The following is a 24,954-nucleotide window of genomic DNA, read 5'->3' as shown; positions in this document are numbered from 1 at the left end:
TGGTTAAAACAGATAAGACAATTAGAACCAGGAAATAAGCACAAGAAAATAAGGCAATTCCAGAAAGGAAGGCAAAAACAGGAGTCCAGATCTAAGAAATACATAGGAATCAGACGAAAGAGAAACAAAGACTTCAACACGGGGTTAGGGTGTGGAATGCCTATACTACATCCATTTGGCTGGGCTGCTGTGAAATCTCAAGCCATCTCTACTGAGCATCAACAAGGTGACTCAGCAGTCAATGCATGTCAACATACAGTATGAATTAGGCAAACAAAGACACTCAACAAGTGAACTGCAGTAATTTCAAGTAGGGTTTTATTATTTCTGAATATCGTGTATCTTCTTTAGTTTTCCCTATTTGATTTTGCTTTAGTGTTTAAGAACCCTTAGTCACTTATCAAATCCTTTGCCACGAAAGCACCAAATAATTACCAACTGGTTCCTTTATGGCAGTGAGGAAAATCCATAAGATTTGTAGAATCCAAGTACTAAAACAGGAAGATCCCCTCTTCAAGTGAGGCAAACCTTCCTTACATATCCTCTGCAAGCCAATGTCTTTTCATTTTACCACCAAGATGAAAATTCAGAGCACTGACACAATTTTCTTGCTCTTTCAGTCTAAAAATGTGTATTCCTTGTGTATGGTTAGAAAACAAAACCCAAACAACCAGAAACTGGAAGGAAAATAAGTAACTCTGATTAGCTTTTAAGTTTTAATAGCTAAGCACCTCTTAACCCTTTTCCTAGACTTTAGGCAGCTATAAAAACATAGGAAAAATGTGTATAATAAAAAGCAACAAAAATATTGGACGGCCTAATGTAATAGGCAATTTACACATTTCATTTAATCCTCATAATATTGTGAGAGAATTATAACCATTTTACAAACAAGGAAGCAGGCTCAGAAGGGTGAAATGACTGGGACCCAAGGTTACATAGGTGACTGAGCTAGGATTCATGTTCAAGTTTCTGCCTACCAATCTTATGCTCTATTATGGTGCTCTAACTCCACAAAGCCCTTCACTTTTTTGAGATTGTTACTGTTATAGTTCCATCCTCTAAATTTACAATTTTAAGTCTGCAAAACTACTGAATAAAATAACCTAAAATTATTCTCAACCTATTTGCTAAAACAGGAGGTTGCAAGGAATATTAGAAAACTTAAAAGTAATCAGAACATTCCATATCTAAAATTATGGTTATTCTAATACACTGGTAATGATAGCTAGTAATCCAAGAACACATGGGTAATTAGAACTGGCTCATTTTCTCATTGTCACCATCTGTCAATCTCAAAGTAATCCAGGCAACAAAAGACAAATTCCTATTGTGAAAGCTGCTCATTAAACTTACAGTATGCACTTAGTGGAATGACAAAAGAGGTTCTGGTTTAAAAATCTTACCAGTGTTTTGTTTGCATTTGAAAAGCATATATATATATGTGTTTTTTAAGAGTCTACATTTGATGGAGGTGGTAGGGCCCATTGGGGGATGGCTTTATTGATATAGATCTGTGTAGTGTCCCAGAATTATATACAATGTCTAAGAGAATAACTTTCAGCATTCCACTGAAAGGCTGACAGAGTTCCAGTAGAAATGGACTTATGAGTAACTAACTTAAACCTAAACTTATGCGATCTGGACAGCGAACATTTGTCTGCTGGGGACATCTTTGTATGTTCCTTAAAGTACTGTTCAGTCTTAATTGATTGAAGTTAATATCTAGTTGTTCCTTATTCAAGTTCTCACTGAAATTTAGTTCACTAGTTTTAGAGATTCTTTTTTCTTTGAGTTCAATTCTAAAAAGACTGTTTTCATACTTCAGAAGAAGCAAAATGGGTGAGATTAAACCATCTTTAAGGCCTCTTCTAACATTAAAATAGCCGTAAGTGACCTAGTTTCTAAAGTCTGATGCATCATTCATTCACTAACTCATTTATTGAACAAATCTTTTATAGAACACCAGCTATAAGAAATAAGACTGAAAGAATACAAAATAAACACATAGGCTCATTATCTCTAGGTCGTCAATACATAAAAGGGGAGTGAGATGTTTACACACACGTGATATTAAGACAGATATAAAAACTAGGAAACAAAGTTTGTCAATGTAAGAGAGGTAGTGATTTGTGAGTTCCAATTAAAGAAAAAAAATTCAACTTAATGAAATGAGAAATCATGGGAACTTAACACCTTTTTTTTGTCCAGACCACATCCCCCAATAATCTAACAAAGGAACATAAGGCAAATTTGACCAAGTGGCAGAGAATTTCAGGGCTGTTAGAAAGAGAAGTTGTAAGTAAATCACCAATATAGACCAATTTGGGTCATTAGCTGCCTCAGTTTCCCTGAAATGATTATATACCTAGGAGGCTGAAAATAAGTTGACGATAACTCAGCAAAGAAAGCACGTGGTTTCTAGGCCATCCTTACTTGAAAGGGACTTGGGTATCTCAAATTTCTCGATATTCCCTGCCTCCCAAGTCTTACCTGGGCCTTCATCCCTCATAAATGGGAACTGGAATAGGACATTGAGTATGAATATAAAATCTACCTGGCAGGGACTAAAAGGACAAAAAAATGGCTATATGGAAAATAAAATAAAAAGGCAAAGTCCTGAAAAATCTGTGTATATAAAAATCAACCCAAATGATCTAAATTCATAGTTATAAAGCTTTATCATCTAAGCACCAAAATGTTGAACCAACCCCTTTCCGCACAAAACACAAGATCCTATACAATTCCTGTTATAGACTATTCGAAAGGAACAATTAGTTGAAAATACATAAACATATACTAATTTCCACCTTTTAAAAAGATTTTGGATTGAAAGTCATCAGAATACTAATTTAAAAATAATTTTCTTAAACGTATTTTGATAAAGGCCATAGGAACACTTGTCACATTGTTCAAATGCCCAGTGGCAAGACTTTTGATGAGACCAAACAGGTCACATTAAATCAACAGAGTATCTGAGAAATAAAGCCAATATGACTAAATCCAAAACAGGTCACATGAAGTACCTCATGTACAATATAAACCTAGTTTAATAAATAAAGAAAACACAGGGGACTGCACTCCGGAAGAACCTTCAGTTCCTCATGGCCCGTTCACAGTCTTCTCTGAGATTCCACCGCCACTTCCACCTGGGCAAGTCTAATGGTACGGCCATGAAGCTTGTAGCCATCTTGCCTTACTAATGCCACGGTGCCAGGCTGCACCCCAACATCGGCTGGCACATGACAGATGAGTTCGTGCTCATGAGGGTCATATTTGTCACCAATGGGTGTCATCTTCTCCAGGCCATGCTTGGCAAACACACTTTTCAGCTTTGCTTCTAAAAGTGACAACCCTCGGAAGATCTTCTCCAGAGTGAGTTTCTGGTCCCCAGGCTCCGTCTCTTCAGAAATGCATTCTGTTGTCTTCTCCAAAATGTCTGCCACCTCTACCAAGTCCTTACAGAAACTCTGAATTCCTACAGAAAAGCCAGATACTTTTATTGTTTGTGAGGAAATCACTCTGCATTTGGGGAAGGCCCAGATAGGTAGCTAGTATACTGGGTACCCCAGGAAGAGGGAAGATTGCCACACAGGACCCGGGGACCATGATCAATGATTACCACCCCAACCCAACTGACAAGCCAGATACTTTCGGAATCTGTAGGAAACCTACGAGGAAACGGGGAAGATGGTCAGAACCAAGAACTACGAAAGACTGTACAATAGGCTCAGGAACCTGTTCTTTAAAAACTTGACCATTTTTATGCTTCTGGTACTTTTGTTGGTTATTTTTAGCACTGAGTTATGTACATTTTGAAAATTCCTGCCTGTCTCAGTTTGCTGAGGCATACGTTCTCAATAGGGACAAGATATTAGTATTTCATGGCGGGGGGGGGGGCGCGGGCAATAATAAAAAAAAATGGTTGACAAGACTGTGCTAAGGGGGAGTCAAAAGAGTGGTTTACTTTGAGGACTGGCTAAATAGGAACGGGAAAGTAAGACACATCCACAAATGAGTCTCCAACTGCCTGCTATGAAGTTACACATAACTGCTGGAGCTGGGCCAAAACTTACCTTTTTAGAATCACAAGAACTGTGACAAGATAAAAGCAAACTTGGTTGTTGAGACATCTCATGATTCCCAAAAGCTGCACTTTGATTTTTCCGACAAAAATTATGAGAAGGGACGTCACTATTACAGATGTCTATGATAACACCAGTGCCCTGGTAGGGGCTGGTGGGGTCACAGGACTTTCTTCATCTGGCATTGATCCAGGGACAGCTTTAAGGCCCTGTCCCAAAACAGACACCATCTCAACTGCTCTCAGAGGTAAAAAGACCAGCTACCGGCAAGCAATAAAAGAGATGACCAAGGAAGGAGTGACTGACAGACAGGAGAACAGTCATCATGCTGTGCCCTTTAAAAACATTCTACTTTTTTCATACCTCCCTGCTCACTGAGCAGTCTTCACTTTTCTAAGTATTCCTGGCCACAGGAAGAAATGACCTAAGGAAAGGACTTATATGGCATGTTTTGCTAGACACATCTTGCTCTGTAAACAAATAAATTAGATAATCTATTAAATTCTTTTGAGTTTAATATGTACTTGTTTAATATGTACTTGTTTCTGGGGACCTTTTTAATTCTTAAGGAAACTGACATAAGCCAGTTCCTAACTCAAAGCCAATTCACCCTGCTCCCTCAAGCAGGCAGGAACTCTTCCCCACTTATCACAACTGGTTTATCTGCTACAAAAATTCCCTGTAGCTCAGAGGTCAGCCAACTTTTTCTGTAAAGGGCTGTAAGTAAATTATTTGAGGTTTTGTGGGACAAGAAGCAAAATCAAAGATTTTATATAACAAAAGAGAAAATAATTTTCCACTTATTTTTAATGACGAAATACAGAACTGTATTTATGGATTAAGAGACAGCAGGCTTGGCTCGCAGGCTGTAGTTTGCTAGGCCCTGATAGCTGGAAGTAAGAGACTAAAACTTGGATGAAATGATCAGGGATACAATTTGGAGGTCATTACTTAGCTGATACTTGAAGCTTTGAAACATGACGTCTACAGCACTGAATGAAAAGCAGAAGGCTACACCAAAGCACTGGGGTTGGACAGGATAGGAATGAAATGAATCTGTACACAAACAAATAAAATCCAGAGAACAGGAAGTAGTGTGATACAGGGAAAGAATAATAGATAAAGGGTCAGGAGACAATGGACTCATTCTATATCTATCACAAATTCACTTTTTTGGGCATTTTCCTTCTAAGTGTAGCAAAAGTACCATGTTCCATATTAAATTGAGAGCACAGCAAATAATCATAGATTTGCCCTTTACCCATGAATCCGTTACTCAACTAATATTTTCATGAACACATTTGGAACAGGATGTGGTGCATATAGAGAAAAATTTCTGAAAGACTTTGAAACAGACCAAAAAGATTATTCTGTGTCATCAGTGCAAAAATAGATGTGATTTAGCACAGCCTTCAGGGAAATCTGTTTCCATATGGTCCATGCTTTTGTCTTTGAGTTATTTTATAACTTAGCAAGTTCTAGAATACTGAAAATGATGCAAATAGTTCTTGTCCATGGTAGCAAAAATTGTCTGCTGGAGATACAATTGATTATTGCACTATAGAGACAGGCCAATTTTGCTCCTAGGAAGCAAATATTAGCATTCCTTATTGCCTGTGTGTATCTGTTCTTTGGAGTCTCCTCTGAACATCTTAATGATTCACTTGTTGGTTAACGAGTTAAACAGAACTATCTGTATAAGCACTAGAATATTAAATGTACATGTTTGAAAAATAAAATAACAAAGGTTTGGTCAACATAAAGAGAAGCATTATTTTAGCAAATGGTTCACTTGAGAACATTCCCTATAAGCAGCATGGAAAGCCTATGGGAATAATTGAAGGGATCAGTTAAGGATCCAGATGCGTTTTCAACATGTTCAGTTTGAAGAACTGTTAGGAGATGGCCTTGAAGTCAAAGGTATTTTTTATTGTAACTAAATCTCTCACCAAATATCTTAGCGTCTTCTACACATCTCTGGGTTCGCCTTCTTAAGTTTTCACCATCAGCTACAGCTCTCTGGTATCTCACCTGACCATCAAAAGCAAAGTCAAAATGATGAGACAACAAACGCCTTTTGGTAGGAAAGAATGTTTTTGCTTACTTTACAAATTTTACCCTTGTGATAGGTTTTTAATTTGAAAAAAATTAGTAGAGTTGTAAGAATCTTACATTAGCTACTCCAAATCCCCTTTACCGCAGCCCCAAACGGCTGTCATTTAGCCTGCTAGTTTGAACACTTTAACAACAGTTTTCAAGCTCATCTTGAGAAAAAGCTTTCTTTTTCACATTCAGCCAACACTGCCACCCTCCAGGTTTTGTTCATTGAATTGAACTCTAGGACAACCAAGAGTATGTTTTAAAAGTGCGTCATCTATTTGAAGGCAATTATTTCAGCCCCTTTAGTCTTTTTCTCTTTCGTTCTTATAATCCCTGGTTGTTTTAACTGTTCTCATAAAACATGCTTTCCAACTTCTCTACCACTCTGGGTGGTCTTGCTTTGTAATTACTCTAACATCTATCTTCCTCAAAGTGTGTCTATCAACCCAGTACAGGACAGTTTGCCAAATGGAATCTGATCAGCAGAAAAAAATGCTAAATGATCTCATTCATTCACCAAATATTTACTGAGTGCCTACCACATGCCAGACACTCACTGCACCTCCTTTGAAGGTACCAAAATATCAGATATCTAAGTACTGTAACACAACAGGGAACTGAAAGAGATAACTATTCTTACTCAGTGAAATTTTTGAACTACTACAGATTTTGCCTAGTATACCTAGCAAGAGAGTGGAAGTGGAGAGGTTAACAGCCCATTAGAAGAAACTTACTTTAAAAACTTGACATAAAAACCTTTACTTGGATATTTAAACCAGAGAGAATATGTGAAGAATAGATAATATAAAATCCACTCACTGTTAAGTCCTGGACTTCCTTCTCTAGCTTAACAGCTTTTAGCTTTAAGGCTCTTTCTGCAAGAGAGGGCCCAAGCTCGTCAGGAGGGTCCTCAGAACCGCAATCCTCACCAGCAGTTCTCTGGGTGGCAGTGCTGAAAGAATGCAGACATCCCCTAAAGTGGGAGGGAGGTGGCACATGATGAAGAAATGCCATTGTCAACCGCCAAAGTGACAACAAAGTTCAGAGACTGGGAAGTTGCCAGATTGAACTTTAGACAAAGGACTTTCAGTCACAGTAATAATATGAACAGTTAAAGTGCTTTTTAAGTACCAGACACTGTTTTCAGGATTTTATGTAAATTATCTTTTCATTTCACAACAATGTTTGAGATAAATATCATCATCCCTATTTGATAGATGAGAAAACTGAGGCTCAGAGAGGCTTAAGACTTGTTCAAATCACACAGCTAGTATTCGACTGAGCCAGGATACTGATCACGAGGCAATAAATAGCCAGAAGTGGGGACACAAAAGTCAGCAAGAGAAAACCAAGTTCTGATACCCAGAACCAGCGGGTCAATATCAGCAGGCAGAATTCAAAACACAAAGCCATACAGTTCTAGTTCAATCCTTCATTCTACAGGTGGGGAAAATAAAGCCAAATAAAGGGACTTTATCAAACTGGAGTTAGGCCTAGAATTCTAAATCTTCTTGATTGCAAGCTATAAGTAAGGCTTTTAGAGAAGAGAACCTGTGCTGAAAAAGAAACTTCTAAGATCGTAACTCGCCAATATGTAAAATCAAGTCAATTAAATATGTATGAAACACTTTGTATATGGATGGTGAATTATAACCAGGTGAATAAAACAGATCTTTGTATTCACTTATGTTTATAATCTGCAATTTCTGTACAGCTAAAATGTTTAACATTTAGTTCAGTTTACATAGAAAGACATTTGGAGTAGGGGCTAGTTTTGTAGATCTTGGATTGCAGTTCTGACCCCTTCCCTTCAATGAAGTTTCAAATACACCTCCTGGATCCTCATAATTTGATGTAAAGTCATCAAGAAAATCAATTCGTGAGTATAAAAGCTCTTTTAAAAAGTTTATTTATATAAACTGGCATATATTAAAGAATGCTTATTGAGGTGACATCTGAGCAAAGGTTTAAAGAGGGTAAAGCAGTTTGCCTCAAGAAAGGGAAGCAGGAACAACAAGAATAAGGTGTGGGCAAGACAACTTTTATCTCTGCCTTTCCAGGCCAGTCTTGAAATACATATGGTTCTAAATTTTTGGTTTAGAAAATAGGGTCACTACAGATCTGGAGCAAATCACATGGGGTGAAATATCTCCTTCCTCCTAAAAAAAAACCACACATTTATACAATAGAAATTAAGTCATAATATTCTCAAAGCCAGTTTAAAGGGATAATGGCCAAAGCCCACGTCGTGAAACAGATGAGAATAATGGACTATCCCTTCAATTCCTACTGCTTCACAACTGGAGTGGAGGGAAATTTTATCAGAAGGAGCAATTTTTCTTCTGGTCACTTCCCTACATCACAAACTGCCAAAAAGATTTACAATAAAGTAATTGTGATTTTTTAAAAAAGGCGGAAATCCCTGAATTCACCCTCTCATCTAGGTGTTAGAGCGGGGTGCTAGGTCAGGTGTAAGATAAAAAGGTGACAGTTATGCATACAGAAATTCTCGGATTCCAGCAGCATAATTTACATTTCAGAGGTCGAATCTGACTCACCAGTGTACTCAGCCATTTTATTCTTTCCCAGGAAGAAACAGTCAACAGGGAATTGTTCCTGAGAATTAACATCGCTCACTAATTAAAAGCGCCCATCCTGCAGCTCTGACTGGTTTCCAATCTGGGTTTCACCATTACCCGAGTTATTATCCCAAGAAGTTACCCAACTTTTCCAAACCTCAGTTCCCTCAATTAAACGGGGGATAATAAAAAGAACTACCCATAGTTCTGCAATTGGCATTACAAGTGATCAATAAAAATTGCCGCGGCCGATGGGCAAAAGCATCAAATACAACTTCACAGAATCCCAAAAGTAGGTGAAAGGGTCGTTTGGGGAGAGACCAAGTCCATGCCCTCCTTTTCCGACAGGTAAAGTGGAACCCGGATATTTGGGAAGGGACTGGTCTAAAGTAAGACAGGAATCAGGTGAGAGAATCTAATTTACCGGCGGACACCACAGCTGGGAAGAAGAGGCGGGAAGAGGTACCTCCCCAATTGGATCTCTGTTCGGGTCTTAAGAGCCTTCCCACCTCCGAGGACGTGACCTCGGACCTTCCCACCTTCCCCCGCCTGGCAAAGATGCGCCGCTGTCGGCCTCAGTTTGCCCCACTGTAGAATGGGGCCATGAGCGCCTGATCCTAGCCGCCGAGGCTTAATGGGACCTCTCGCCCACAACGGCCCCAGCTCGCTCGTCCGGCATTGTCCTCACGTCCCGGCGGCTTGCCTTGGTTTCTTACCTGCCATCGGACGCTGCACTCGAGGCCAAGAGGCGCTGCACCGGCTGCCGGACCGCCCACAAGGCACGCGCCGCCATGTTCAGGACCTAGGCTGACGGAGGCAGCGCACGCGCACTTGCTCCAAGGCCGAGATACCCTCACTCGAAAAACCACGCTTCCCGGCAGCCTTCGCGGGCGTCTCCTCCTCAGGGCTACGAACGCTCCGCTTCTGGTTTTCCGTGTGCTCCGTGCTTGTGTTCCGGAGTGCGACATTTCCGGTCCGCAGCGTATTCCACGCGTAAGATGTGTTTCTGTCATAACGATATAGGTTCGTTGCTAGCTTTGGAATATGCGGTGAACAAAGGGGATCCCAGCTGTACCCTCACGGAGCTTATATGAAGTTATAAACAACAAACAAATGCAAACACAATATAAAAGTAAAATAGGACCGAGGTTTAAAGGCGAGGGGCATGGTACTGCGGAAGCCTAGAATACAGTATGGCCGTGTGGGGAATTTTCCTAAAGGAAATTATATTTGAACTGAAAGCTGAAGAATGAGTAGATGAAAAGAGCAGGAAAGTAGTTCAGGTAGAAGTAAACATCTGCAAAGACCCAGTGAAGAGGGAGAGTATTGCGAGTAAGGGACTGAAATGTTAGAGGAAGCAGAGGGGCAACATAAGACTACGGTTAGGCAGGGCCAGATCATAGCAGGGATTTTTGAAAAATAGGAGCCTGACCCCCCTCCTCCCCCAATCACTTCCCTGCTTTTTTCCCTCCAATTTTCTTATTTTCCCTCACTAAAACGGGAGTTCCATTAGGGGAGATATTTTATTTTTTATTTTTTTTTGGGGGGAACAGGTCTTCATTTTCAATGACCAGTGCTCTGATACAGTTTAAATTTTTGTTGTTGAATGAACTTGAGTCTCACTTTGGTTGAATTGGAAACGTGTTTCAAAGCCTTCAAATGTTTAAGGGAGTCATTTTGCTACAGGGAAGAGATTGATGAATGGAAATAGGGAGACAAGCTGTTGGAAAAGTCCATGCCAAGTGTCCTGGGGTCACTTCCATAGAGATTTTTGTAACCACCCTAATTGAGGTAGGTACTATTTTAGGTGTGTCCAGCACATTTTTGTTTTCATCTTAACTATTTTGTTTCGTTTCGTTTTCTTTTTGTTTGTTCTCCCAGCTACAGTGTGTTTCATGAGGGTCTGTCTTGCTCACAGCTATGATTTCTGATATCTAGTACAGTAGCTGCACATAGTAGGTGCTCAATAAAGTTTGTTGAATGAATTAATGAAGTTGGATGGAATCAGTGGAGATGGGAAGAAGAGGATGAATTTTAGATTTAGTATGGAAAGCTGACAGGATAGGAGGATGGACTGGTGATGGGGGTTGAGGTTACTTGAAGTTGCCAGACTAGTTACTGGATAGTCTCTAAGGTTAAAAAAAAATGTTTTTTAAGGGATGGGAAGTGTGCCTTCATCATTCTGAATCTTCACCATAACATGACTTACTTGTAGCTATTTGGATAAGATTTTCTCTCTGCTTGTCTGAGTTCCATGAGGCCAGAGTTGGAAGTCTTTTGCGTGTCTGTATTCTATCCAAGGCCCAGCTCAGATGTGTTGTAGAATCTGGATGAAAACTGTCAGTTATGTGTTGGTTGCCTTATAGCTTATAGCCAACAAATGCCTTTTGTTTCTTTTTGGCCTTAGGAGAAGAGCAACATGATTTAAGGAGGGATTATGATACCCTTTTACATATGAGAACATTGAAGCTGAGGTTGGTGACCCTGCTTAAGGTCCCCCACTGAGGATCCAGTGACACTACAAATCCCATAGTCAAAACATCTGGTAGTGTTGGGAAGGATGGAACTTCAGGACTACCTTAGATCCATGAGCCTATACTTTGAAAAACAACCAAACAAGGCATTTTAACAAGCAAGAACTGGCATCCATGCTTTAGCTATTTTCTCTCCACCTCTCTTAGCTGTCTAACTTACCAAATGTGCTGCATACGTGCATCCATTCATTCATCTTTTATTAAGTGGTAGTGTGCTTCTGAATGTTGAGTGCAAGGGGATGAAACAGGCTTAGACCTGAGAAGGGCTCTAGGGTCACACTTACTATATTCAAGTACTGGCTCCACCACTTTCACTGTGGGCTCTGGCAGGTTACCTGACCTCTCTGGGCTTCCATTTCCTGAACTGTGAAAAGTAGGATCATAGAACCAATCTCACAGGGTTTTGATGAAAACTAAAGGGCTAATGCCTAGAAATGTGATTAGCACCAGGACCTGCTATGTAATTTAAAAGGAAAAAGGAAAACGTGGAATCCCTTGTTCTAAACTTATTAATAGGGCAACAGCAGAGCAATCAACTAAGCAGAGGGCCCTACTAAGCGTGACTGTACAGGTTGCCTGCCTGTGAAGCTGGCCCTGGCTAACATAGTACCTGATACATGGTGAGTGCTCAATAAATGTTAGTTATTAATGTCCTAGGGCCCCACCTCTCAAAGGGTCTAAGATCTGTTGGTAGAAAAAGACAGCCTCAAAATAACGGCATGAGAAAGAGTGAAGACACAGTTGGGTTGTTAGGTGACATTCCAGGATCCACATTTAAAAAAGAACATTGACCATCCAGATTATGTGAGCACCTTTGTCATTGAAGACAGGTAGAATCTGGATGAAAACTGTCAGTTACCGATTGGTTGCCTTATAGCTTTTGGTGGTTGTAATTACCATATAAAAGTCATTTCTTCTCCAGTAGAAAGGACACAGGATTTTGAGTCAGACCTATCTTATCTAGTTAGTAAAAAGAACCACTATTGACCGGGCATTTACTATTTCTTGGATACCGCACAAGATGCTTCCCACGTATTGTTATCTCATTGAGTTCCTCTGACAGTTTTGGGAGGAAGGTACAATTGTTAACCAGGTTTTCATAGGTAAGGAAAATAAGAATGAGAGAGGTCAAGTGACTTTCCCAAAGTCACAGCTGTTAAGTGGCAGAAGCAGGGCTTAAACCCAGCCCTGCCTGGATCCAGGCTCATAAGCCCTAAGCCTTATGCTCTGCCACTGACCAGCTAGGTGCTTTTGGGCAGGTTATTTTTTTTGTTCTGTTCTCCAGCTGTCTCAAAGGGTGGAAACTCTTGGATGAGGCTCAAGTATGTAAAGCCTTAGACAGGGTAAACTATGTGAAGCCTCTAGCAAAGTGTCGAGAGGTTATTCTGGGACTTCCCTTCTCTGCCCTTGAGCTAACTTATAAGCTTATACAGTTAAATGGTTTTGTCTTTATTGGAGGGAAATGTGGGAAAGACTTATAAAGTGCCTGCAATGTTGAGAAAGTAGTATGTGGCGCAGTAAGGAGACTGTCCAGGATTTGACGTCCTTGCTCTCCTATAAAAGTATCAAGTGTTTGTAAAAGGCACTCATGTTGCATAAATGAGCCACTGTCCTCTTAGTTCTCCCTGATAGTTTTACTTGATAGCAGATATGGAAGGGCTGCTGGGCCTCTGAGTGCAAGATAAGGATAAACACGGAGTGTCAATTAGATTTTTAACTATAGCTCCTGGAGCTGGAGTGTCATAAAAATAGGTACAGGACTTGATTGACAGCAAATGACCCCACCCTACAAAGCCTGCAAAATCTTGTGGACATTAGAAATCCATGCTCCTGTCATTGAGTATCACTCTGAGCTAAAAATATGTCATTGGCTGAACCTCCTTGCCTGTTCCATATGCAGATCTCTGATTTGAAAACAGTTCAAATCTGAGGTTCTGGTAGCGGCATCTGCCTAAAGCAGATGAGGAATGCTTGTCGAGTTTGCATGTTCTCTGTAGCTTTCATTCCCTTTTATGCAAGCAGGGGTAGTTCTATTGATGTTTCAGCCTGTTTATCGTGCCCAGGGCTCTCAGTAATGCCCAACATGAATCCAGCTGGTGCAAATGTCATCAGAGGATCAAGTCTTGTCTCTGTACTGCACCACTGATGCTTTAGCACTGCCTTCCTTTGCCTGAAGGACTGGGAATGGGATGCTGAGAATGGGATGGAATGGCTTATTCACATATGCTTTCATTTCTTCTTCAGAAGGGAAGACAAAGACATTTAACAAAACCTTTACAACTGTGCAGATTTCTGTCTCCCTCCACCCCCATTTTCCACCCTCTGTAAAGTTATATGAGGATGTCCTACATTTCCTTCTTCCTCCTTCTTCCCTCCCTATACCCCCTCTCATGCAGACAATAAAGGCTGGTCTTCTGGGTGCCCCAGAAAGTGGGGGCTACTTCCAGTCTTCTGATGTCTCTTTGTGAAAAAAGCATTTCCGCTTTAGATGGACAAGCTGATATTTTCTTTGGATAAAATCCTCATCCTGTTTCTAGGTCTTCTTCATTTCCCATTCCTGAAGTACAGAAAGAGAAGACAAATCAGTTTGTTGAGTAGTCTGTTGTGACTTGTAGGATAAACACATTCCACTGTACCTCATAGAAAGCTCCCACCCACTGACCATGTTAGAGACCATAGGTCCTTCCTGGTCCTCCTCTGTTTCTTAGGCTGTGGGTAAATCATTTCTCTACAATGGGACTCATCTCCAAGGGGGCTCAAACCTCACAACATTTACCTTTCTCAGACAAGAAAACTGAGGCCCAGAAGGAGGAGGGGAGTGGGGACTGTTCCACAGGACCTTGGGGTGGAGGAGGAGCCTGATGGGAGAGAAGCCAAAGCAGTCTGGTAAGGAAGCGTGAGCAGGCAGCCCACACGGTCCTTCCCTTCTCTCGGGGCTGTCTAGGAATTCATCTGAGAGGTATACTGAAGTCATGGCCAACAGGGGATGGCCCTTCACCCATAAACGATGCATGGGGATTCTAGCCAGCCCTGGAGGTGATGGTGTGAACCAGGGTAGAACGTGGCAGTAAGAAAATTGTTGGTGGGAGGATTCTCCAGTCCCAGCCTACTTATCTCCCAGTCTTCGCCACCTGAATCACAGTTGCTCAGGGCAGGGACCTAGGAGTCATCCTTGATCCCTTTCTTTTCCTCATTCTCCACATTCTCATCAGCAAATCCTTTGGCTCTACCTCCATAGCCAGCCACTTCATATCCCCTCCATTAAACCTTTCTCATCTATTTCTCACTGGTCTCTCTTATCCCCTCGTACAATCTCAACATAGTAGCCAGAATGGTCTTTTAAAAATGTAATTCATGTCCCCAAATTCCTTGCTCAGAACTTGACAATAACTTTCCATTAGAAAAATATCCAAAGTTCTTCCAATGGCCCACAGGGATCAAGGATCATATTTGTATGAAAACATGCAGGGGGCCAGATGTGTATGCTCCATCAGCTAAGAATGTTTTCCACATTCTTAAATGCTTGGAAAAAACATCAAAAGAATAATGTTTTTGTGACATGAAAATTATATGAAATTCAAATCTCAGTGTCCATAAATCTCTGGGTCTGTGGGACATAGTCATGTCCATCGTTTGCTTACACATTGTTTATGGCTGCTTTCCTGCTACAGTCACAGAGTGAAGTGGTCGTGAAAGAGACCATGGGGTTCTCGAACCTCAAATATTCACTGTCTGGCCCTTTACAGAAAAAGTTTGCGGATATCTGGTCTAGATGATCTGGCTTCTGGCTGGTGACTTCTATAATGTTCAGGTATTTGTTTTTTGGGACCACACTTTCTCGTCTGCAATTCTGAAATCCAGAAAGCTCTGAAACCAAATTTTTCTCAAGAGTTTTGGCACAAATTCATTTGGTGGTAAACCTGACCTGAACTGATATGAGGCTGTTTATCATCTATTTAGTCCACGTGGTGTGAATACTCATGTATCTTGCTATAGAGTTATTAATGTGTTTGCTTACAGGGTACCTCCTGAGAACTTGTTGGGGTTTTTCATCATATATAGTATATGCACCGTATTACCTTTCTAAAATTCAAAAAGTTCTGAAGCACAGCTGGCTCCAGGAGTTTCAGAGCCAGAACTGTGGACCAGTATCATGGAGTGAGCCCTGCACTTAGAATGGGAAGAGGCGGGTTTTCAAGGCAGCTCTTGCACTGGTGCCCTGTATAACCTTGGGTGAGTCTCTTCACTCCCTGATCTTCAGTTTCCTTACCTATGACTTGGGCCTTTCTTTTCTCAAAACACGGTGTAGGCTCAGAAACCAGAGCTTGTTGGGAGTATGTGTTAAGAAAGAGTAAATAGGTTCTGAATGAAATTTGAGAGTCTTCCCCTCTGAGCAAAGTTTGTGAGCTTTATTGCATGGCTATATTGGCAATTCTTTGCCTTTCTCATTAGCTGACTTTTTTGGTTCTTAGTGAGTTTCCACAGAAAGGAAGCTGCCAGATCTATGAATTTTGATTAGCTGAGCTATTGCTTACCTTGGCTTTTTGTAGCACCCTTCCTTGGCTGGAGGTTACGATGGATGGGCTCCTCTTCCTCAGCTCAGAAACACAGTTGACAGGGAGAGGTTGTTCTGAGGCATTGTTCTGGGGTTTATTTGCAGTTTCCTGTTGATTATGAGAAATAATTACACAGGGGAGTCACTGCTGGCTACCCACACCTGGCGTGCCCTCAAAAGAATGCAAATAGAAGGCACTACGCAAACATGCCAGCATCAGATAGGGTGAGGGGAGGGAGACCCTCGAGGGCCTTTGGAATAAGGGTAATGACAGCTAAAATCACTGAACCCTCACTATGTACTGGCATTGTGTGGATTACGGTGTTTCCCCGAAAATAAGACCGGGTCTTACATTAATTTTTGCTCCAAAAGACCCATTAGGGCTTACGTTCAGGGGATGTCACCCTGAAAAATCATGCTAGGGCTTATTTTCCCGTGAGATCTTATTTTCGGGGAAACATGGTAGCTCATTTAGCCTTAACAAGCCTGTGAAGTAGGTACTATCAGTTATCTTATTTTCCAAATACAAAAATGGGAAGGTCAAGTCACTGCTCAAGGTCACACGGCTGGTGAGTGGGAGAGCTGGGATTCAGACCCCACAGTGCTATCTCTTACCTGTCTCCTGTATTCCTTCTCATTTCCGTACTGCCCTCACCCCTTCAAGTTTCCAGATCATTTTTTAGGACCTTATTGGATGTAGTTCTCAAGTATGACCTATTAACAGCTAAGCCTGCAGGAAATTCAGAGACGACTTCTCTTTCTCTCCAAAGGCCATGAAAAGGATGAGGAGTAGAGGGAAAAGTCTTCTAGAATGTGAACATCAGGGTATGCTGGTGGGAAGAAGCAGCAGCTGTGGCCACCAGCCCTCTGTGACTGTGAAGTTGTTCTGTCCCTGGCCCTTAAGCTCTTCATCTGTAAATGAGGTTGGAACCACCCTCTGGAGAGGAAATGTAGGTGGGAGAAACAGCTCTAGCTTCCCAGTCATGGGGTGTGGTCTGACCAGGCCACAGGGAACTGGGACAACAAACAATAAGATCACAGTTCTCAATGAGAACTCACACTTGTCAAACAAGTTATTTTATCTCTCTGAGTCTCAATTTCCTTGTCTGAAAGAAAGCATAACATTCATTTGACAAACATTTATTGCATTCCTATTTTTCAAACTCTGTGAAGAGCTATAATGATAAAATAGATATAGTCCAATTCTTAATAAAAACATCATTTAGTTGAGGAGATAGACATTAGACAAATAATGATACAAATATATATGGGCAAATTGTGGTTCAGTGTTAAAGAGGAAGAATAACAGATGGGGCCATTGGTGGTTCCCAAATGGGGGAGATTTTGCCTTCCCAGAGACATTTGGAAATTATTGGAGACATAACTGGGGGCATGGAGCTACTAGCATCCAGTGGGTAGAGGCCAGGGACGCTGCTAAACATCCTACAGTGCACACGACAATCCCCTATAAACAAGAATTACCGTGTTTCCCGGAAATAAGACCTAGCCGGACCATCAGCTTTAATGCATCATTTGGAGCAAAAATTTTAATATAGGTCTTATTTTAATATAGGTCTTATTTTAATATAAGACCGGGTCTTATATTAGTTTTTGCTCCAAAAGACACATTAGAGCTGATGGTCCAGTTCGGTCTTCCTTCTGGGGAAACATGGTATTATTCCCAAATGTCAATAGCGCTGAGGTTGAGACACTGACATAGACTGAGGTTAACTAAGTTCTCCCTGAGGAAATCTCATTCAAGGTAGGATCTACCTTGCAGGGTTGCTGGGAATGTTAGAACAATGGATGCAAAGCCCCGGGGACAGGGCCTGGTACACTGGGCATCCTAGGAGAGGGCATGTGCAAGGTGGTGAAAGCAGGGCTCTGGAGTCAGACTTCCTGGATTTAGGATCCTGTCTCCCATTTAACTGAGTGACCTTGATGTTGAGCACGTCACTCAACATCTCTGAACCTCAGTTTCCTGGTCTGTCAAATGGGGTGAATACACATAGCACTACCTCACAGGACTGCTGTGAGGAGCATGTGAGATAATACAGGTTAAGATTCTGTACTGGTCTGTGGTAATCGGTCCACACAAGTTTGTTATTCAACATATGGTAGTTATTGTTATCCATAATCACAAGGTCACTTCTAAGATCATATTTAGGATCCAAAGTCAAATGGTGGTGCGTCAGGGGAGAGAACACAGGCAGAGAACTTGCTCCAAGAGTCTGCTTCCTAGTTGTGCCACCGATGGCATGTCCCTTAGGGCCTGTTTTGTCATCTGTCAATGACCATAACTCCTAGCCCCAAATATGCTCAAGACCGGTAGCATGTGAGGGCATAAAGGAGCAGCAGAGAGTGGACTCACCACACTCTTGTTCTTGCTGCTCACGGAGAGTCCCAGGGCCGGGCCCCCCGCCAGGGACTGCTGTAAGCGCTCCTTCACAGCCACTAGCCTCAGCTCCAGGTCGATCCGGCGCTCCTCCTTTGTCCGACACTGAGCTTCCAGCGTGGCCACGGCCTCCTCTAGAGCCTTTAACTTTGCTCCTGTGTTCAAAGACACTGATGAGAAACAGCTGGACCTGGCCTGAAACATCCAGGAGGTTGGCGGGACCTTGGGCCCTCGTGGGCCCCTCCTGGAGGCCCTTTCTGGTCCTCAGTCCTGGATAAGAGATGGACTTTGGGCCTGGGGTTCTAGCTCCATGCTAGGTAGTGTGGTTTTTACCTGCCCAATACCCAATGCCCCATCGTCTGAATACAGAACCCTGATTTTCCCCTGGGAAAGCACCTTTCCTCTCTCATTCTCTATAATTTGGATGGGGCTGACCTCACTCCTCGTTTAAAGGGTTGGCACATAACTTAGTCATGGCCCATAATCATATCTCATTTTCTGGTCACAGTGGTTTGTTTAGGGATCAAAGTTGGTCAGAGTGAATCTGAGATGCTTGTAGGGGCCATTGGGAAGAGCAGTTCTCTCTGCTGGGGTGGCTGAGTGGGTTGGTTGAGGGCTGGAGCTGTGCAGCCATTTTGCCACCATGAGGGACAGAGAATTAAACCAATGTAGAGGAAGGCAGAAGCAAAAATTAGAGAAATATGCTTCCTGATGACATCACTTAAGTCCCTGGACTTCACTATACCTGATAGTTTAATTTTTTTAATTACATTTTTCTTTTTTGCATTTCTAAGCCAGTTTAACTTTGGCTTCTGTTACTTATAATCAAGACTCATAACACAGGGCTTTACATTGACCAGGGTTTCCTACTAGGAGTTTGCTGTTTATTCAGTGTAACCCAGCAAACCTATAGTAGAACCTTTTTTGTGCCAAGAGCTGTGTTGGGCCTTAGTAAGTTTGAACATTAGTTCCATTGTTTGCTCTGAGGGAGGTTGCACTGGAGGGTTTTTAATAATCATAGACTCTTTTGATTCATTCACTTTTTTTCATTCAGCAAATGCTTCTTGAATGCTTGCTATGTACCAGGCACTGTCCACCATTCCCAGCACCTGTCTCACACAGGACCGAAAGCATGCTGAACTGCAACGACAGAGAGAATTCAAAGGAAACAGCAGAGAGTGGGCGCAGAGGAGCCCAGAGCAGGCAGGGCCTAGGGAGGTCATGGCCCTGGATTTCAGAAGAAGATCCTGGCAGAGTGTCACTTGTTCATCATTCCCAGCCCCTGGACCAGTGTCTCACACAATCAGGTGCTCAGCATCTGTCCGTGACTGAATTAATGTGAAGTTCACAATGATTTGTTATGCCCTTGATTCTAAGACACACTCTGTTCTCCCCATTTTAACATTTCTAAAATCAGATTGCATCTTACCACGTTTTTGTGATGCTTTTTCATCCCTTTACCCCAAAAGCAGTTATTACATTGATGGCACTTCCATTAGTCAGGAGGGATGATGAGGAGGAGGAAGAGGAAAGAGGCAGGGAAGGAGAAGCTCCCCTGTCCTGGTAAGAAACCAGGTGAGCAAAGCTAGGGAATGTGTGAGCCACACAAGCGCTAGGACCACACTCACGCAGGTACCTGGGTTGTTCCGAATGGCATCCTTCAGCTCCCTCTTTTCCTGCCGCAGTGCCATCAGCTCTGTCCGGATCATCTCTTTCTCTTTCTCCAGCTTCTCTTTTTCTACCAGGTACCTCCGGGCATCCTCCTCAGCTCGGTTCTTACCGTACTTGTATTGATTGGCACCTGTGGAGATGCGAGGCAGGAAAAGGCCCTCAGTTCTTACCTCTGAGAAGGGTACTTGGGTCGTGCTAGCTTCTCTCTCAGCCTCAGCTTCTCCATCCACAAAATGGGGATATTTCGATCTATATCCCTAGACATATTTAGTGTGACTCCCCTAAGGAAACAAGGAGCAAAAGGGAGGTAGTAGAGCACAGAGACGAGGAGCAAGGGCCTTGGAACCAGGAAGACCAAGGTTTGCATTCTCTTTGGCCTTTTACTGGTTGTGTGACTTCAGGCAAAAGTGAATGGTTGTGTTTTTGTGCCTTCCTCCTCAGCCCTAGTTTGTAAATTTGTAAATGTGGCTATTGATCAAATTTACCTCTTAGCATTGTGGTAGGGTTTAAATGAGATAATTCATGAAAAGTACTTAGTATAATATATAGCACCTGGAAAATAGTTAGTGCTTAGCAAATGTTAGATTATAATAAAATTGTAAAACACATTTTGTGATGTATAACACACTTTGGTTTTAAAAGGGCTTGTTTTATTGTCAACTCTCAGGTATATATAAAACAAAGAGACAGGTAAATATACCTCAGATCCATAGAGAACTGAGACCTTGGGCTAAAGTCAGGCACTGCCCATTTCATGATTGGGCAATGGGTGGGGGAAGAGAGAGACCTATTAATCTGTTTGTACTGTGGGCTCTACACCATTATGATGGACAAAAACAGCAAGGCGTTATAGCAAAAATAATGGCTGAGTATTTGTTACATGCTAGGCCACTTATATGCATTTCTATTTAATCCTCATAAAAACTTACTATTATTAGCTCTATTTTATTGTTGAGGAAAGAGGCACAGAGAGATTAGGTCTTACTGCTAGCGATGGCAGAGCGTAGGTTTGAACCCATGTACATCCAGCTTCAGGGTCCATGCCATGCAGTGCTGCTCTAGCTGGGGCAAGGCCATAGTCCAGCCTCTCAGGGAACGTTTTATTTATTTTGTTACTACCGGCAGTCTTTTTAAGTTGGTGGGGCATGGAGTGATTCCCATGATTTACTGATAACTGTGGGTCTCCAGTTCTTGTATGGATTACAAGTAGTTACCCAGTGACCAGGCAAAAATCAGTTCCTGCCACAGCTACCCTGCCATTCAAGCCAGATAATAAATGAAGCATGGAAGGCAGAGAAGGGGACCCCTGTCTCCCCCAATTTCCCAGATATACAGTGGCATCTCAGGGGAGTTGGCTCCCAGACTTTTGGACTTTGTTGACTCGTTAAAAAAAAAAAAAAAGCATAGACCAGCAAAGGGTGCCAATATATTATATCAGATAACGACCTTAAAAACCCCAACTCCCATCTATTATTCCCAATAATTTATAAAATAAACAATATTTAACATCCCCAGAATTGGAAGGACACAGATGCAGAATAGAATAGTCATTTACATTGAATAGATTTAGCTTTATGAAAAACTTCATGCACCATGCTTATTTGTCTCATTTCACTGCAGATAAACAAAAACTTAGGGACTGAACCAGGGAGTGGACTCACCTTTGGGAGCCACTGCCCTGGTTTTCCTTAGTCTGTCAGCACCATGGAGAGCAGCATATTTTATAGACACACACACACACACACACACACACACACACACACAGAGCCATAACACTTGAGTCACTCAAATGGTGGTGAAGAAGCAAGCTAGATTGTTTTAAGGAGCTATAATTCTGTGGGTCTCATAGTATTAGTGATAAAATATTTGCTTCAGAACTGCCCAAGCACCTTCCAGAAAAATCTGGGCTTCCATAGTGGGGGTGAGGGGAGGGGGTGAAGAAGGACTATTTAGTGTCCAAGTTACTAATGTAGCATATATATCAGTACATCATGCCTTTTGATTGCTGAATAATATTCCAGGTGACGTTAGGGGAAAAGCCGCCATTGTTCTGATAAGCCAGCCTTTAATCTTATTGGGGATCTTTTATAAGTGATGAATCTATTTTCTCTTCTGGTTTCAAGGTTTTCCTCCTTGTCGGCTTTTAGAATTCTGACCATGATGTGTCTTTTGTGGATCTCTTTGCTTTCATCCTACTTGAACTTCACTGGTATCCTGGATGTATAAATTAATATTTTTCAATACATTTGGCAAGTGTTCAGCCATTATGTCTTGTCATATTTTTTACACTTCTTTTTGTCCTCTCCTGGTACTCCATTTGTGCACATGTTACTGCGCTACCGGGGTGCTACATTTCTCTGAGGCTCTGTTTATTTTTCTTTATTCTTTTTTTTTCCCCGCTGTATGGGTCACACTTTCCTGTTTGATATTTTTTGGTTGAAAATGAGACATTTTATATAAATACATTGTAGCATCTCTGGATACTGATCCCCCCATCCCTGGGTTGTTTGTTTAGTGACTTAGCTGGCTTGTTCAGTGACGTCCATTTCCCCCTATAGTGTGAAGCTTCTGATGTTGCTTCTTAGTGGTGCAACCTTGGGCCTGTGTACAGTCACCCTGAGAGGATAGTGGTCTTAACAGGGCTCGGACTCTGTCCCTGATCTCTCTGTTCAACTGTCTGCCTCTGTCGGTATCACTCAGAGCTGTTAGTCTCCTCTGTCTGGATTGCTCTGTTGTTTTTGACAATGCCCTGCAGTACCCGTCACTCCAGGGTCTGATCAAAGTAATTCAGCCCCTTGATGGGGTAATTCAGCCCCTTTATGAGGCCAGTCTTCTATGGTCAGTCTTGTTCTGACCCCAGGAGGGCTGTTCTTAGTTGTCTGTTTCGCTGGTTCTCTCTCGTGAATTAGCTGACCTATGGTTTAGTTTGCTTGTGGGAATACTAGCCTCCTTACTTGGTTACCGCCAAATCCCCATTGTTTTTTAAAGTACCTGAGGCTTGAACTGCCCCACATTCTGTTCCAACTAAAGTTCTTCCGAGGAAGAATGTTGGAGTTCTCTGTTCTATGGCCTGCCTGCCTTCACCCTGGGCAAAATCTCTGAGGCACTGCTCTGGATCTAGGGGTAGAAACAACGGCCTGCTTCTCTTGGAGTGACAGTTCTGCTTTATGAGCAGGGTGCTGCATGGGGGTAACCTCTGGTCTTCTTAATCTGCTTCTCCTAGCATGGAACCTGTGTTTTATGAGTGAGCTGAGGTGAGGGCAACTGGAGCCTCCATATTCTTGGCCTGCCCTCACTGGGGAGATGTCACAGCCATTGACTGGTAGCTGGGCGGAAAGGGAGCCCTGTTTTCCTGGCCACACCTACCTGGAGTGGAGATTCTGTCCACTAAGTAAAGGAGTGGGGTGTGGCTCACACACCACAAAGTCCTGTTCTTACTAAAATTTAGTACATTTTCTAGAAAAAGCCTTTCTTCATTTGCTATATGCCCTAGAAATTTTCCAGAGTCTTTAGATGATTGTTTGTTTTAGTAACAGTCACCAGTTATGGTAGTTTTGCTGGGGAGTGGGTCTGTGGAGCTTCTCACGCCACCATTTTTCTCAGCCATCTGCTTGGCTCCCATGACTTTTCATTTCCGGTATTTAGGTCCTTTTGTAGTCTCCTCCTACACTAGATCAGGCTGACCTGTGTAACCATTAGGATACGGCAGAAATGACAGAGTGTCACTTTCAAAGCTAGGTTACAAAAACATTGCAGCTTCTGCCCTGTTCCTCCCTCCTGGGTCACTTGCTCTGGGGGAAGCCAGCTGTCTTGTCATGAGGACAAACAGTCCAATGGAGTGGTCCCCATGGCAAGGCACTGAGGCTTCCTACAAGCAGTGCAGACTTGCCAGGCCTGTGGGCGGGCCACCCTGGGCGCCGAGCCTCCAGCATCGTAAGCCTTCAGATGACTTCAGATGACCGTGACATCTTGACTGCTACCTTACTAGAGACCTTAAGCCGGAACTACCTAACTAGCTGCTCCAGGATTCCTGCCCTATCCAGTCTGTGACATAACACACACTTCTTTTTGAGCTATTCAATTTTGGGTCATTTATTAGATAGCAGTAGGTAATTCATACATGATCATGGGGAAGACCCTTCCCTTTCGTTTTCTTCAGTTTATTCCTCTGAAAAACGTGGTTGGAAGAGATCTGTGGTTTCCAGCTACGAGGAGCCCTGCGATTTCACAGGGACAGCTAACAGGCTCCTGTTCTAGGGGGCAACGCGTAGGTCAGGTGGGTCTCCTGACGCCAACCAGAGAAGCTCCACTTTCATATCTTTTACAACTGGGCTTCAACATAAGATTTGATTTGAAGAAAATAGTCTGTTTTTTGTTATCTTTGTTGTTAGGCTTTTTAAAAACACATTTTGTGATTTCTTGACTCTTACATGCTTCTTTCAGTTTTGTTTTCCACTTTAAAATGGGCATTCGGTAAGGCCCTGTATTTCCAGTGCCCTTGAGAGTAGAGTGTAAGGAGTGTTACATAACAATCCTCTAATTTTTCAGAGGGAAAAACTCGGATGCAGAAAGGGGAAGGGACTTCTCCAAAGATACGTAGTAATTTACTGATCAAGTTAGGAATGGAATACAGGTCTCCTGACCCCCAGAAGAGATTATCTATACTGATGAAATAGAGCTGTAATTTTAAAAAGTGTTTTAAAAAATAAATCTTCCAGAAGCAAAGAATAGAATTTGACTTTGGTCAGGTGCAGGGGGAAGAAATGTACAACCACAAATAAGACTCTTGGAACATGCTGTCAACAGGAAGCTGGCTTGCTCATAAAGATAAATCACACAGGAGCAGAGATTAGCATTGGAAATCGAACAGAACTTACCAGAGAGCTGTCTGGCATACTTAGACATTATTGTGCCGTGTGGCCATTAGGCAATTAACTAAGCCCCTTGCTAGGCAGAGCTTGGGCTGGGACAGAGGTGAACCACACACTTTGGGTGGCAGCTGCCTCAAGGGTATTTGGAGGTGTTCAGTTTTCCA

General features: G+C 42.2%; 2 protein-coding genes across 2 annotated transcripts in view; both read right to left on the bottom strand.

Moving 5' to 3' along the window:
* Positions 1-296: 296 nt before the first annotated feature.
* GRPEL2 (GrpE like 2, mitochondrial) lies at positions 297-9,686 on the bottom strand. The gene is made up of 4 exons (XM_019734387.2): positions 9,481-9,686; positions 7,005-7,158; positions 6,035-6,116; positions 297-3,478 (listed from the first exon to the last, which is right to left on the bottom strand). The coding sequence occupies exons 1-4, from the start codon at positions 9,555-9,557 to the stop codon at positions 3,114-3,116; spliced, it is 678 nt and encodes a 225-aa protein (XP_019589946.2). The 5' UTR covers positions 9,558-9,686; the 3' UTR covers positions 297-3,113.
* A 3,313-nt stretch (positions 9,687-12,999) lies between these two features.
* Positions 13,000-24,954, bottom strand: part of AFAP1L1 (actin filament associated protein 1 like 1) — a 59,810-nt gene continuing 47,855 nt past the window's right edge. The window contains exons 15-18 of the mRNA XM_074314108.1: positions 19,885-20,049; positions 18,225-18,403; positions 15,834-15,962; positions 13,000-13,855 (exon numbers count right to left, since the gene is read on the bottom strand). Of these exons, the coding sequence (XP_074170209.1) occupies positions 13,832-13,855; positions 15,834-15,962; positions 18,225-18,403; positions 19,885-20,049 (497 nt within the window). The 3' untranslated portion in view covers positions 13,000-13,831. The remainder of the gene's footprint in view (positions 13,856-15,833; positions 15,963-18,224; positions 18,404-19,884; positions 20,050-24,954) is intronic.

This window comes from Rhinolophus sinicus, linkage group LG10 (genome assembly GCF_036562045.2).
Source record: "Rhinolophus sinicus isolate RSC01 linkage group LG10, ASM3656204v1, whole genome shotgun sequence".
Taxonomy (NCBI): domain Eukaryota; kingdom Metazoa; phylum Chordata; class Mammalia; order Chiroptera; family Rhinolophidae; genus Rhinolophus; species Rhinolophus sinicus.
This window is presented reverse-complemented; position numbering and strand designations above follow the sequence as displayed.

Bases quoted from the DNA above. Each gene is read 5' to 3' on its own strand.
- GRPEL2 (XM_019734387.2), bottom strand. From the start codon at position 9,557: ATGGCGGCGCGTGCCTTGTGGGCGGTCCGGCAGCCGGTGCAGCGCCTC. The intron at 6,117-7,004 runs GTGAGTGGATTT...TTTGATGGTCAG, and splicing joins AGGAAGTCCAGGACTTAACA to GTGAGATACCAGAGAGCTGT. The intron at 3,479-6,034 runs GTGAGAGATTTA...GCTTTTCTGTAG, and splicing joins AGAAGACGCTAAGATATTTG to GAATTCAGAGTTTCTGTAAG.